The sequence below is a fragment of the Nicrophorus vespilloides genome, unplaced genomic scaffold (genome assembly GCF_001412225.1).
Source record: "Nicrophorus vespilloides isolate i.1.1-1 unplaced genomic scaffold, Nicve_v1.0, whole genome shotgun sequence".
NCBI classification, from domain to species: Eukaryota; Metazoa; Arthropoda; class Insecta; order Coleoptera; family Silphidae; genus Nicrophorus; species Nicrophorus vespilloides.
Window position 1 is genome coordinate 170,054 of NW_017098206.1, and position 14,770 is coordinate 184,823.

General features: G+C 29.6%; 1 protein-coding gene across 2 annotated transcripts; it reads right to left on the minus strand.

Moving 5' to 3' along the window:
- Positions 1-200: 200 nt before the first annotated feature.
- LOC108561902 lies at positions 201-8,255 on the minus strand. Of its 2 annotated transcripts, none has more exons than XM_017920018.1 (6): positions 8,062-8,255; positions 2,336-2,617; positions 2,030-2,232; positions 1,578-1,661; positions 1,204-1,454; positions 201-331 (listed from the first exon to the last, which is right to left on the minus strand). In XM_017920018.1, the coding sequence occupies exons 2-6, from the start codon at positions 2,613-2,615 to the stop codon at positions 202-204; spliced, it is 948 nt and encodes a 315-aa protein (XP_017775507.1). In that variant the 5' UTR covers positions 2,616-2,617; positions 8,062-8,255; the 3' UTR covers position 201. The 2 variants fall into 2 exon arrangements, with proteins under 2 accessions (XP_017775507.1, XP_017775508.1); XM_017920019.1 differs by having other exon boundaries at positions 202-331; positions 2,351-2,617.
- Between the last annotated feature and the right edge of the window lie 6,515 nt (positions 8,256-14,770).

Here is a 14,770-nt window from a genome sequence, read left to right on the forward strand (position 1 = left end):
AATTATTTACATTAAAAATGTTCTTACTTTTTGACTCTCCTTTGTTTTTCTTTTCTGTTGTTTTATGTTTTTGGAGGAATGTAATTTTGTTGGAAAAAATTCGTTTGCAAAAAAAAATAAAAACACATTTAAAAACAGGATAATAATGATAGCAAAATAAATTATTAAGTTAGCGGCTCGTCTTCTTCGTCGTTGTCATCCTTAGACTTCGTTGCATTCCAAGTATGCCTGGTGACAGTTGTCGCCGGATCTGCCCCTCCTTCCGGCCTCGTACAGCAAATCGAAACTGTTTCCGGTTGTTGACTTCTCCAAAACAAAACTCGTCGCGTAACTGTAAAGAAAAACATAACGAATCGAATCATGAAAAGAAAATATGTACGTTTTAATTATTAATTTTCAGTGCAATATACAGTTTTATACAAATACAGTGGAATCTCGCTTAACGAGCATAATTTGTTCCAAAATTTCCGGATTTTTACTCGTATAGTGAAACAATTTTCCCCATATAAGCTAATCTAATATACGATAATAGGTTCTATCAATGTGCGGCACTGTTTGAAATTTTACTAATCGATTAACTAAATAAAATAGAAACAAACCTCACCACAAACGAGACTTGTGAAAAAACAATCATTGTTTTGAAAATTAAAAAAAACCGGATTATTGTGAATTCAGACTGAACGAAACCGTACTATAATAATAAAAAAAGGGAATTAATTCATAATTGAAAATTAAATTTGATATTTAAAATTATTTTCTTTAATCGAAATAATTTGATTCTTTAACCCTTTGTACTCGTATGTCACGTCATCGTGACGTAACGTCAACCATAAACTACACAAACCTACTAAATGGAAAAGAGTTAAGAGTTTTGCAATATCGATCTGCAAAACGTAAGCAAAAAGTCTATATTGGAACAATTACAGAGATTCTAATTCCCGCGATAAAGGAAAAATGGCCTATTGGTAGTAGCCAATTCAAAATCTAGCAAAATAATGCTAAACCACATTCCTAAATGTCACACTTAGTTTGGATTTATAATAATTTATAAATAAATCATTGAACTTAATTATTGTTGTCTAGTAACAATTTTTTCTTTTGAAAATAAATTGAGTTCAAAAGGTTAAATCAATTATTTGTACTTGATTGTATACAGATTTTGAAGAATGTTGAATATGTTGTATTTTTTTTGTGTAAACTTACGTTCCCAATTGGCAGAAGATGCTCGTCTGTCCGATGTCGTTCGTGCATTCCCTGTTCGCATCGCACAGATACTTCTGCATGCATTTGCTGCTGGCTGTCGAAAGCGATCTCACGTATCCTTTCATCATCGAGATTCCTGCAACCGTGGCTTCGCTCACCGTATCCTTCCTTCCAATGTTCCTAGCCAAGAGCGATCGATGAGAGAACGAGGTTTTGAGGGCATCCAGCAGGTTGACCACGATGTTGATGAACTGTTGACGAACGAAGTCAATTTTTCAGCGATTGTGTAACTTTGTTTAAAACCGTTACGAGTAGATGAATATTTTAGTTGTTTGTACTTATAAATATATGGTTAAATTCTTAAGGATACACACCTCTCCAGCTTGTTTAGCCATCATGTTGACCTGATCCGGGTTCTGGGATCCGACCACCGCCGATAAAACTGCCGCCAGTATTCCCTGTGCAAGCGAAGCTACTACTAGTGCATAGTCTAACTATTTATAGATTTTTTTGGGGAGTTCTTTTTATATTGGGGAAGAGTAAAATATTTACACTATTTTTTTGAGGGTGTATCAATTAATACCTCTCTCGGATTAATCTAATAAGCCTTTAAGCTAATTTAGTTTTTCTTAAATTCTTAAAATATTTCAAGGGTGAGTGGGTACCCGGTAATTAGTGTTGTATTTACAACCTGGGTTATAAAACTTTACGTTTTCCTCATAATCTTTTCTCATATTTGTTTGTTGGGTGTCTGTATGTGTATTTGGGTTTTTGGTTATTTTAGTTTACTTTTAGGGGATGTTCTTAGAAATGATGCTTAAACTACCTGCATCGGTGATCCGTTGTCCACTTTATCAATGCCATCTCCGCCGCCGCCTCCGCCTCCAAGAATAGCGGTGATGATTTTCAAACCGACTGAAAGGAGATTTGCCCATGGGGATGGAGCAATACCGCCGTCGTCCAATCCTTCGGATTTGTTCGGTCCAACTTGGTTACCGCCCGTGTTGAAGATCATCTGCATGACCATACCTTTTTTGACGAATTCGAGCAAAGTTGATTAATTAATGTTCTGGTTGATGGAAGTGTATGCATATGCCCGTCCGATTGGAAACCAAGCACCTTAGATCCTTACCAACAACTTCCTTACCTAATAAGTTCGACCAGGAAAATCCTCCGGACGACTCTTGAATGGAATTTGTATTCACGTCGTCGAGATCGTCCAAAGCGACTTTCTTGATTGCATTAGGTTTTTCTGCGAACTTCCGCTCGATCCTCACCGACGGAAGTTGAGGCGTCCTCGCCGGCACGAAACTTCCGCTCTCGTACTTTACGTTCGGGTAGGAGAGGGTGCTCACGATGCAGCTGGAGCAGATCAAGGCGACGTACGCCCAACCGAAAATTATCTTCTGCATTTCTATAACAAACAAAATCTAACATCAGAAAATAGCACAATTATAACAATATTCAACAAAATTAGTACGAATATTCAAAGTATAATTTTCAATAACACTCTATTTTTTTATTATTATTATCGATGAAGTATTAGTGAAATTTACAAACTTTCTATTTTTCTTTCTTTTTTAATAATTATCTCAATTTATTTTGTTATTCGATTATCCATAATTTACATTTATCCTGAAATCATTGATTATACAATTTGATTATCAAAAAGTGATTTTTTTTATCCGAAAAAAAATAATCGATTCAAAAATGTATGTTTACCTTTTTTAATCCGAAAAATAATTAAAGTTTGAGATTTTATTAAAAAAAAACAAAATTATTTATGAAAAATATACAGCACTCTTTGAAACCGGACTAATCGAGGACTCTCAAACATAATAAAAGTAAACAGCACTTGACAGTGTAGAGAAAATAAAACAATAATTTACATATTTATAAAATATTTTATGTCTACTATTTTTTTAGAATGTATCTTTTATTTTGCTGGTTTCATGTCTAGTTTGTTTTGAAATTTTCAAACCGAACTATAGTAAATCGGATCAAAGCCGCACTATTCGAGGTATTTATATAAAATAACTTCAATTCGATTAACCGAAATTGTGTTTTTTTTACTATGAAAAACAGTTTCAACAAAAATATTGCTTTAACAAATAAAAATGCAGACAAATTATAATAATTCTATTAACATAATATAAAATTTGAAATGAAAGTATTTGATTATTTTTAATATTGTCGAAAAAATCCAAATAAATAAATTGAATTACATAAATCTAATCGAACTTCCTGGATTATTATTTAATTAATTATATTAATCAATAATTATAGGATTAGCTCCCATTTAAAATATTTCCACTTTAAATATATAAGATATGAATCAATCAATACTTAGAATAAGAAAATTTTGTTAATTTATAATATTTTTGTAATCATTAAATCATTAATTACAATAACATCATAAAGTCCAAAGTTTACAATTTTCATCAATTAGATTGATTGTTTACAATAATCTAAGATTTTAAATCCTTTAACTCAAAGTAATAATGCATAAAACGCATCGAAATTAAAATGAATTAGTTCTGCTTTATATTTAATAATAATGGTTGAAAGCATAGAACAATCATCTTTTTGCTCTGATTCCTCTCGAATTGCTCGCTACATCCACTACAATCATTATTATGTATTTGTAGTTGTTATTGTTGTCCGTTTCCTCCGTTTCCATCCGTTTTATTACGAGCAGTCATCACGAGAATGATTCATTAAAGAATCCAGATTCCAAAATTAGAAAGCTAAACTAATCGGAATACACGTGGAGATGAGAGTTCGTAAAAACTGCGACTATAAAACAATAATTTTTCAAATTTCTATTATTGTTATGCCTATTTTTAATAAAAATATATTTGGCATTGAATGACCCGGATTTATGAATTCTTCGTTCGGTCGTGTAAATTCAGGACATTTATCGGAATGTTCTGGCTTCCGATTTGCAAATTGGTTGCGAATGTGAACGAAAAAGGCTTTGAAAGAATGATTGATGATAATAATCGTGTAAATAATGATTAGTTAGTATTCTTCTCAGCTGCGTGGATTGCATTCATCGGCGCTTTTTTTTTATTTAACGGTAAAGACGTTCGTCGGTTCGGGTGTAATGAACTAACGGATCGTGGATCGAAACTGTTACAAGGTTATACTGAAGAGCCGAGAGACCTAGTGCCCTGTTGTAACCTGTTGTTGGTACACATTACACAGCCCCGACCGACCTTCTCGATCTAAACTAAGAATGCGGATCGAGAAGTTTACTTTTCTCCGAAACGAGTTTTCTTCCGGATTCATTCTGTTTTATTTATGAAATAATGTTGTTCATTTTTTTATACAGACATAATTTTCATCTTCAATTCTTCCACCGCGTTTTTAATTTGCAATATTTAATTTAATTTCATACTTTAAATCCAATTTAACCATGCAATTAACGCAACATTGATTATTATCCTTCGGTGCAGAAAGGAGAACGTAATTAGTCGTTTCAATTAACGAATGCGCTGATTTTTTTCTTAATGCGAACGTTCATCCTCAATAATTAGTACAGTTTATCATCGCCTAAAGCACAAGTAATTTAATAAAAATAATTTATAAATTCGTAATAATTCGTAAATTTATTAAATTTATGATAATAAATTAAACTTTTCAAAATAAACTCGATTATTCGTAAAATAAATGATACAAATTTTGTACAATCAAATTTAAACAAATACAAGATATTACAATTATTTGATTATAAAACAAATTTTGATTTATTTTTCAACTACTTTTATTAAATTTACAAAATATTTCATTGATTTCAAAAAATAAATTCCCTTTCAATTTAAATTGATGATCAATTATACTTATTTTTCAATTTATTATTAATCATTTTCATCATTGAAACTAAATTGATAACATTTTTAAATTGAATTATGTAAAAAAGGTTTATTAATTAAGACAATTCGATATTTTGGTATTGAAATATATATTGATTATTTCAATACCAAAATATCTAAACAAATTGTCAGAAATTAATAATTTGATAAACTGAAATTTTGAAAGAAAGAAAAACAAACAAAATTCGTTACTTTCTTCGAAATAATCGTTTCAACTAATATTGAAATTTGCTATAAACAGTATACTTTTGTAGACATTTGATTATTACATTAGGGAGAGAAACTCATTTGATTATACGAAATTTTGGTATAAACTAGAGAAATATATTTATTGTTTATAGAGGTTATATGACTCGTTTATTTTGAAGGTGAAGGTATTTCTAAGTCCATTTTTCATTTTTTTATTGTAGACTTTGTGTAGTAACGTTTATATTTTGATGTTATTATAAACAATAATTTACGGTTAAGTTTGAACACATACATTTTCACACTTAGTTCAATAATTAAATACATTATTTTGCAAGTGGCCTAAGTTCATAGTGAAGAAGGTAATTATAATTATTTAGTTGCAATTAATATTATCGAAAAGATAATAACTTTATTTTAAATGAAAAGAGGAAACGAGACGGTTTCATATCAACAAGACTTTTGGAAGACGCAGTTTGTAAAATTTAAATAATTCTAACGGAGAAACAAAAAATTGATTGCAAATTACATACACAATTTCTAAGATCTCAATGGATAAAAATGCAAAATTTAAAATATTGCATTTATGACTTATATTTGAATATTACATCCAAATACAAGGACATGATCATTGTGATGATGATGATTATTACTACAATATATGTACCTTGACTTATTCAAATTCTTATATAAAAATTGAATCTAATTATTTGAATAGACTAAATGTACAAATTTGAATAAAAAGTACGCAGTTTGTGATTTGCTTATGAATGTTATTTAGAAGATATCGAAAGTTGTATTAGATTTTTGTTTGTTTGTTCGATTCATCGAAAAGCGTCGCTACGAAAGGTGAAATTTGCAGAACTTTCTCACCATCCTGCAAAGCGTTTCTTCCGCCCGAGGTGACAAATAATAAACGAAGCGCGCGATGTTGGCAACAATGCGCGTATTTACTATTGTATAAAAATTAAACAATTGCACAACTTATTAAATTTGGTAGCATTGTTTTCATGATGATGATGATCATCATCATCATAATCTTTCATCAGCGGAAATGAAACTGTATTGTTCGGTCATCGAACAATTAACTCTTTTTTAAATTAATTTCTCGATGGCTTCGCCGTACGGTGCTTAATAAGTGTTGCGGAATAAATCTGTTAAAACTGTTTCTTTTGTGCGGACGAAACGAAATGAAATCGCGCTCGCTAATCATCATCTTTCCACTTTGGAAAGGAAAATACCGATGAAGATGAAGAGAGAGAAAGAGAAATAACTCGAGTCAAATCAACAGTTAGTAAAAGCTCTCTCAATTAACCGGTTTCCAGCTAAGTTTTATTTTATTTTTTGTATTCTATTTGCAAGTCTTTCGGATTCCTTCTCCGCTCCAGCTCACACAGGAATCGGATACAAATGAAGACCGTTTTGCATACCGACAATAATTAGGTCCGTTATGTTTTCGTGTGCTTCTTTCGGTTTTCGTGTCGTCGTCGCTCATCGGTCGCTCCAATTCGAGTTACAGCTACAAATAATAGCTGTTCATTCTCCTTTTTTTTTGTACCTCCTCCTCCTCTTCAAATGTATGACACCAATTCCTTATTTTTTCTCCACAATTTATGGAACGGAAATGCTAATGCTGTTTTTACCGAACGATTTTTAATAATGTCCAAAAACGTTTTTACAGTTCATTAGATTTTAGAACCGTTTTATTATACTTTCTATATACGTTTCATACAAGCATTATCTGATACAAGATTGAATTGAAATCAGATACAAAGTTTCAACTTTTACTATATAAAACGAATATTTTCATATTTTTTTTTAAATGATTTGATATTTGATTTTATATTTAGGATTAACTAAAATACTATATTTTTTGTAACTAATTTTAATCATGAAATTTAATCAACATTTTTCATTTTCTCAATTTGTTCTCAATATTAAAATTTAGCCGAAAAGACATTTATATTTGTAAATTAATAAAGTTCAAATCAGAATCTCTAATCGAAAGTAGGCAAATGCAAGTTCAAATCAGAACAATTCATTAAAAAAAATATAACAAAATTAAATATAATAAATCGAAAAAAAAATAATTCAGTTAAGTTAGTATTAATATAATAACTTTCTATAAACAAATTTGTTGAATTAAGATTATAATTGAAGAAAAAAAAAACGGTGATTTGATTTAAATATTAAATTTTAACAATAATTACTAGTTCATTAAATTTGAAAAGTAAATTTCAACAAAGTTTTTATAACAAAATTTACGATTGACTTAAAATTTTTGAACATTTCGTGATTTAACTCATTAAAATTAAAGTCTTATTTTTTACGTAAATTTAGTGAATTGGAGGATGTTAATCGTTAAGTTCAATAAGTAATATAAAATAAACAGTTTCTATACGAATTATATTTAACATTGAATTTGAATGCATATTATTGACTGTTTTTTTTCTGGCAAATTCTATATTTAGTTTTCACCATAGTTTGTTGTTATTTTTGTTCGCAACATTGAAGAAAGCTAAAGGAGGTCACGAAATGCATAGTAGGACAGATGGAGTGTACGGAGCGTTAACCTCCTCCTCCTGTTCGTCTCTTTCACCTCATCTCTCTTAATAAGAATAAAAAAAGATCGCGAAGGAAAATACCAATTAAACGGGATTGATTTTCTAAAAAACTGTAGCATTCCATCTACAATTTTCTATTTTTTTCGACCATTCTCAAACGCTGACTCATTTTGCGATAACGAAGAATCGGACGACAACCTTTTATTTTTAGGGTGTTAACCATAACAACTCACCTGTATTTTTTTTGCTTTTCTTCTCAAATGAATGTATGAATTACTGAAATATCTCTGGGAATTCGCTCGAAACAAATCGCACTTCTTTTCCGAATGTCTGTGTACGTGTTATTCTTGCAGTTGCCTTCGGGTTCTTCGATTCTTCGGGACGTTTGGACGTGCTTGTTGTTTGCTTGTTGGAGGCTAACACCGCGACCAGAAGTAAGACTCGAAATGGCTCGGTAATACCTTGAACTTGTATTTATATACTATGACCCACTTACCTGAGGAAGATGCACGAACGAACGAATCAACGACGAGCGTACCTGAGCCTATCTTCTCCGAAACTTATTACATTTCTACAATGTAAAAAAAAGTGTTATTTTACTCGCAATTTATTTCAATAATGATTATAGACATTATAACTTCTTTTTTTATTAAAAAAAAAATCATTATTATCAGCTCAAAATTACAATTTTAAGATTAAAATAATAAATCCATCCAAAATATTAATAAAAGTTCAAATATTAATAAAAATAACATTAATAAAATGGTATTTATATATTCATAAAAATAGTTGATAATAATTAACAAATTATCTTTAATTTTATGAAAATAATAAATAAAATAGTAACGTAACTTATTAAAATGATTTAATTCATCAACACTAAACAGTAAAATTCCCTTAATTTCTTAGTTTATTTTTTCTTTCTTATAGGATAAAGAAATGCGGTTTACAGAATAATAAAACTGTATACCAAAGGGTAACGTCCTCAGCATCTGTTATTACTACTAACATTGTTAATTGATTTTGATAGATCTTGATATTCAAAAAAATATACTAAGAATTTTAATAAGGAAACTCTAGCAAAGTGTTATTTCTTCATAAAATAAACAGTTTTCACCTATTCAAATATAGCGCAACATTTTTAAGTACAGTTAGCCCTCGGTTTGATGGAACAAATATTATATTTGTTAAAATTAGTCCTATTGGATTCATACATTTATATTTTTCAGAAGTAAACAAACATTAAACAAATAATGAATATTTTTTTCATTATATATTCACATAATACCAAAAATTTCAACAATGTTAAATTTTTTGATATTTTTGCATAAAGATAAAAAAGTGAAAAGAAATGATGAAATAATTACGTTTATTTGAATCATATATATTTAATGTATATATAATGGAATTTCGTTTAACGAGAACCTCATATAACAAGCAAAACAAATTGTAACAAAAAATGACCCGATTAACGAGTTATGTCTTGCATAACGAGTGACGAGGAGAAAAGTGCCTGCTACATAATTTTCCAAACTTGTATTCATACATATTATGTGTGATTATTTCTATGCAAATCTTAAAAACTCTTTCAAAAATGTCATTGAAGAAAAAGCAATAAAGGAATAAAGAAAATAATTATGAAGAATTAGGTATCATAAATAATAAACTATAAGCATTATAAGCAATAATTTCCAGTTTGGTTCATTCCGCGATAGAAGAATAGATGAAGATGATTCATGCTTCTTAACAATGTTTATTTGCGGTAAAAGTACATAATCCCTAAATGTATACATTTACCGCTTTACCGGGGTATGTATACACTTACCCAATGACGTCTGTAAAAGTTCATATAGGTAAATAAAATATATAAGTTATGTCACGCCAAAAAATCACACATACACAGAATTACATTATTTTGAACCTAACACATTGTTTGCTAGTGACCTAACCTAACCTTGATATACAACAACTATATCTCATATTTATTATTTTAAACTTTTACCGATATACATAGGTAAATGTAAACATTTATCGGAAAAAGTAGATATGTGACGCTGTTGTCAGATTTATACTTACATTTACCTACAAGATCGGTAAATGTATAAATTTACCTGGATCTGTACTTTTTACCATGACATATGTATAATTTTCTTTGAATAAACATAATATTTTTTGAGTATTTGTGGAACAATTATTTTCTGACATATCTATGATATGATTTTACAAATAAACCAATATATTGATAGTAATTTGCATCATTTTTTTTATATAATTTTACTTAATGTTCAAATTAACAACATTCTAACCAAAAGAGATTGTATTTTTTATTTAAATCATAAAACATATTATTATTTCATTATTTCATTTCACAAGTTAATTAAATATGTTTATTATTATTTTTTTCTTCTTCTTGTAAATTAATTGATGTAAACTAGTTTTTGGTTATATTTAAAAGTAAATTGTAACGCTACCAAAAAAAATACAATTAAATATGCGAACAAAAACTGAAATAAATGTTAATCTTTCCTTTCTGTCAATTAAGCCACTAAAAATCTTGTTTAATTTGAAATTTAAAGTATTTAGGTACTTTTTTTTTTACAAAAATGAGTTCAAAGTTGTAATAAAATTGCGAGTAAAGAATTTGTTTTTTATTGTCTTTTTTTATATATATTCAGAATGGAACTTGAATCAAATGTGAGCCGAGTTGTATCTAATAAAACGTGTAAATATTTGAAGTAATACAGTGAACCAGTTATGTTTGCACTAAGAATTAATGATACACAAATATAGTTTAATCTGGAACAATACTAAATGCTTAAGATCGTACGCATATTGCGAACTGGTTTGTAGATGATATTAGAATAGACACATAAAGAAACTACAATAAATAAGTAATTGATTTATGAATTATTTCAACATGCAATTTAATAAAAAAATGAATGAAAAGAGTTCTAAGGTTCACAATAAATTAGTTGAATAGATTAATTAGTAATGAAAGTATGATATTTTTCATAGGAAACGCGAGATTCCAATGACTAATCGCACCGAAAAAAATGAGTAATAAAAATTTCGATGGAAAGTGTATCAGAAAGGTGCGCTGTCCTCTCCCGACATTTTGCGTACGTCGAAAGAAAGTGATCGCAATTAGTTTTTCGTTATAATACGTTTGAAATCTTCGAGAATTCCGTGCTCTCTTCGGAGATTTTCGTTGCTCTATTTTCCCAAAAAAAAAAGAATGAACAAAGAAATATAATATAAAATAAATAAATAAAACTTCTTCACACGCGCGCTAATCATTTCGTATAATTATTGTAACTGTATATCCGCTTTGCTCCAAATTTTAATAACGAAGAAGCAAATGCCGTTTATTTATAGATATTTTCCACCGCGCACTGTGACATAATTCCTGTAGAATAACCTGTTGCAGTTGTATATTTTACGTTTGGTTTAATCATTCATTTTTTTCTGTTTTTAAATCGTCTATAGGTTACGTTAAGTAAGGTTGTAAAATAGGTTAAATCATTGACGTGAAACTGCTGCCAATTGTTGGTTAGGTCAGTTTACGTTGGGTAAGGTTTTCAGGATGAATTAGAATAGTTTAAGTTAGATTAAGTAGGACTAGATCAAGGTTTTATAAACTATTCTTTTATTTTGTAAATTTTGAAATTTTTACAAAACGCCTTGTTTATTTTGTAGGGTAGTTAATAACACATATTATTTGTAAAAAAAAATGAGAAAAAGCATTTATTATTTATTTAGTAATTATTTCATTCCAGGTATTCACGGAACACTTATTAATTTTCATCCGCGGAACATAGTTTGGGAAACCCTGGGTTAGATCATCATTGTAAAGCTGCTGTTAGTTGGTATATCGGTTAGGTTAGATCATCATCGTTGGGCTACTGTCAATTTGTTTAAAGGTTAGGTTAACTAAATTTGAACGGTTGTAAGATAGGTTATAAAATGATTATAAGGTTGCTGTTAGTTGATGTATAGATTAGGTTGTAAGATAGGTTTGTACATCGTCGTAACGCTGCTGTCAGTTGATGTATAGGTTGAATAGGGTTGGAAAGATACAAAATAAGTAGAATTTGATCATAATGAGACGGAGCAATCACTTTTCTTCTGGCAGTTGACAACATGTTTATCTTCCTATCATGATTGTAACTGTCAAATTAACGTGTGTTGTGTAATTGAGATTGACGAATGACGTAAACAAAAGTGGAAAAGTGGTAAGAATCGGAATAGAAGAGAACGATTTCGATTGTTCTTGTTTGCTGTCACAGTCGTTCTTTTGATTACGTTGCGTCCGATGATGATTGTTGTTGCGAAAGATCGCACGAACAATGCAGGATGGATGAGGAAGAATGCTCGAGCGTGTGCATGATGTATGTGTGTTCCGGTTTTGTGGTATCATATAATTCCGTGGCATTTCTCCATTCCAATTCTCATTATGACGCTGTTGCTGCAACGTTCCATTTATTAAAGCGAGCCTAGGCTTCGATGGTTTTTCGGTTTTGGCTTTGGCTTTGATGGCAAGCGCACGCTCCGGCGATGTGCGATTTAACAATTTCTGTGACATAACGGACACTCGTCTGTGGTCGCCGGCTAACAGTAAACGCATAGTTTTGTCCTGAAATTACTGACTTGCTAAAGTTATTAGTACACATAATATTTATCATCGCCGGACCAAAATAAACACGCGCACCGTCGATGGAAGTGGCACTCTCTGTATATGTGTCTTCCACTCTTGTTTCTATTTCAATTAATTAACATACATTACACAACGTTTAAAGGCGAAACGAGAACGAGGGGCCGTTCCAAATTGCGAGATTCCCAGTAGACGTCAAATTTGACACTTGTCACCATTTTTGATGTATCTTCCTAATGTCAAATTGACAGGCGCCACCTAATGAGTGTCCAGGTAGTTCCTGCTCAAGTGAATGTCGTTTGCGTCCAGAAAATCCAGCAGGGATTGACTGTCAAAGTCGCCGCCGCTCAATTCTAAATCTTCATCTAAAGCATTTCTCCTTGACTTTCGAACGCACTTCACTACCAACGCAATGGTCAAACTCAACACTAGCACCAATGTCACTACCAGTATGTACAGCAGCAATATTGGATGTCCGAAGATCTCTTTCAGGATTTTCAGGCTGAAATCTGAACCGGACATAGAATCCCTCGGGTTTATAGGTTTATCAACGTTCATTGCCTAACAAAAATAACCATTTAGATAAATAATAAAATAAAGAAATAATCTCGAAATCGTTACTTACCACATCAATCAATCGATATGGTTCGAATATAACTACTAGTATTTGTGAGCGTCCTAGTATACATATTACCTTCAGTTATCAGCGATTAGATAAAACGTTATCAGCCTAATTCAAAAAAATAATAGAAAATCCAAGGAAAACAGACTTCAATCAGATGATACATTTACTAAATTAAATATTGCAAATACAATTACCAAAATAAATATAAAAAGTACATATTTACTAACCAGATTTCTATCGAAAAAAAATTGTTTTATAGGGAAATCCGCATGATCCGTTTATTTGATTCATGATAAATGAATGTCTACTATTGATATTAAACTATAAAAATGTTAAGATTTTTTTTTTATTCTAATTGACGATATTTTCAATATTAATTACTTATTTTTCGTCCACATTTTATGTTATCTATTTATTGATTTGTTCAGTAATAACATGTCAACAAAAACTAAAGCATAGAAAAAAGTAAATATTTATGAATTATTGATTTTTGTGTGTTGGTTTTACATATTTTTTGTGTTAGATTAGGTAATAAAAAGTGGCAATGTGTGATATTCAGTTACAGTTACGCCATCCGCGATTAACCGTAACACAAACATTTGAACTAATTACAATAAGTGCGACTTTGCATTTGGAAGCGTTGCATGCGAGTTTGCATCGATTTTTAACGCCTCGAAGCATTCATTAGAAAAAAAAATTAACCAGAACGGTTTTTTTTCTGTATGTAGAGAAGAATCCGGTTTTAATCAAATTGTTCAATTTGAAGTAGCAGTAAACACGGATTCTTCCGTGCATAAACTGATTCTATTAACCATCGGAGGTTCTTAGCCTTGTAATGAAGATTTAATCACGTTTAAAAAAAAGATTTAATTAATAATATCGTAATTATAATATAATTACTTATTAATTATGAATTTATAATAATTTCCACAAGTTACAGAATTTAACTGTTTCTGTGAATATAATATAAATGTACAAAAAAAACTATATGACATTAATTTCATCTGTGAACAAAAAACTAAATAGATGAATTGCTCAAAGTTATAAAAAAATATATTTTTCAAAAAAAAAACTAAATATGATTTTATAATACTGTAATAGTTTTTATTCATTTAGTAACAAAAAAATAATAAATGAATTACGAACATTAAAATTTTAAGAAAATTAAATATATCACTAAGAATATTTAAATTTCTAGCCATGTTCTCTTGTATTAATTAATTAATGAACTAATACAATAAAATTATATTTTATTGTTTTAGTAACAAGTTTTTTCTCTGTATATTTTTTAAGCAAAGCAATTGCAGATCATGATCAAATTTAAATCATTTATCATGTTGTATATGTAACCAAACATACATACATTACATTTTACAAATTATTAAATATTAAAATCGTAATTATCAAACATTAGTCACTATTTAAAAATATCTAATATTGAAAAAATTAAAAAAATCATTGTTTCAATTAATTTGAAATATAAATAAATGTGGAAATTAAATCTAATTTAATTTGTGTTGAGATCCCATTTTTGTTATTTTTAAAATTAACGTTAAATATGTTTATGCGATGTATTGAAGATATTTAGTACAAGTGTTGCGAATAATTCATAATAAGTAAATAATATGACTAATTTAATTTTTGTTACTTCGTCAATTTACTGGAA

What these genes read in the sequence shown, in the direction of transcription:
- LOC108561902 (XM_017920018.1), bottom strand. Translation starts at nt 2,615, where the DNA reads ATGCAGAAGATAATTTTCGGTTGGGCGTACGTCGCCTTGATCTGCTCC. An exon ending in TGGCTAAACAAGCTGGAGAG is followed by an intron (nt 1,455 to 1,577) that starts GTGTGTATCCTT and finishes GTTCGTCAACAG; the next exon opens with TTCATCAACATCGTGGTCAA. An exon ending in ATCTTCTGCCAATTGGGAAC is followed by an intron (nt 332 to 1,203) that starts GTAAGTTTACAC and finishes TTTTCTTTACAG; the next exon opens with TTACGCGACGAGTTTTGTTT.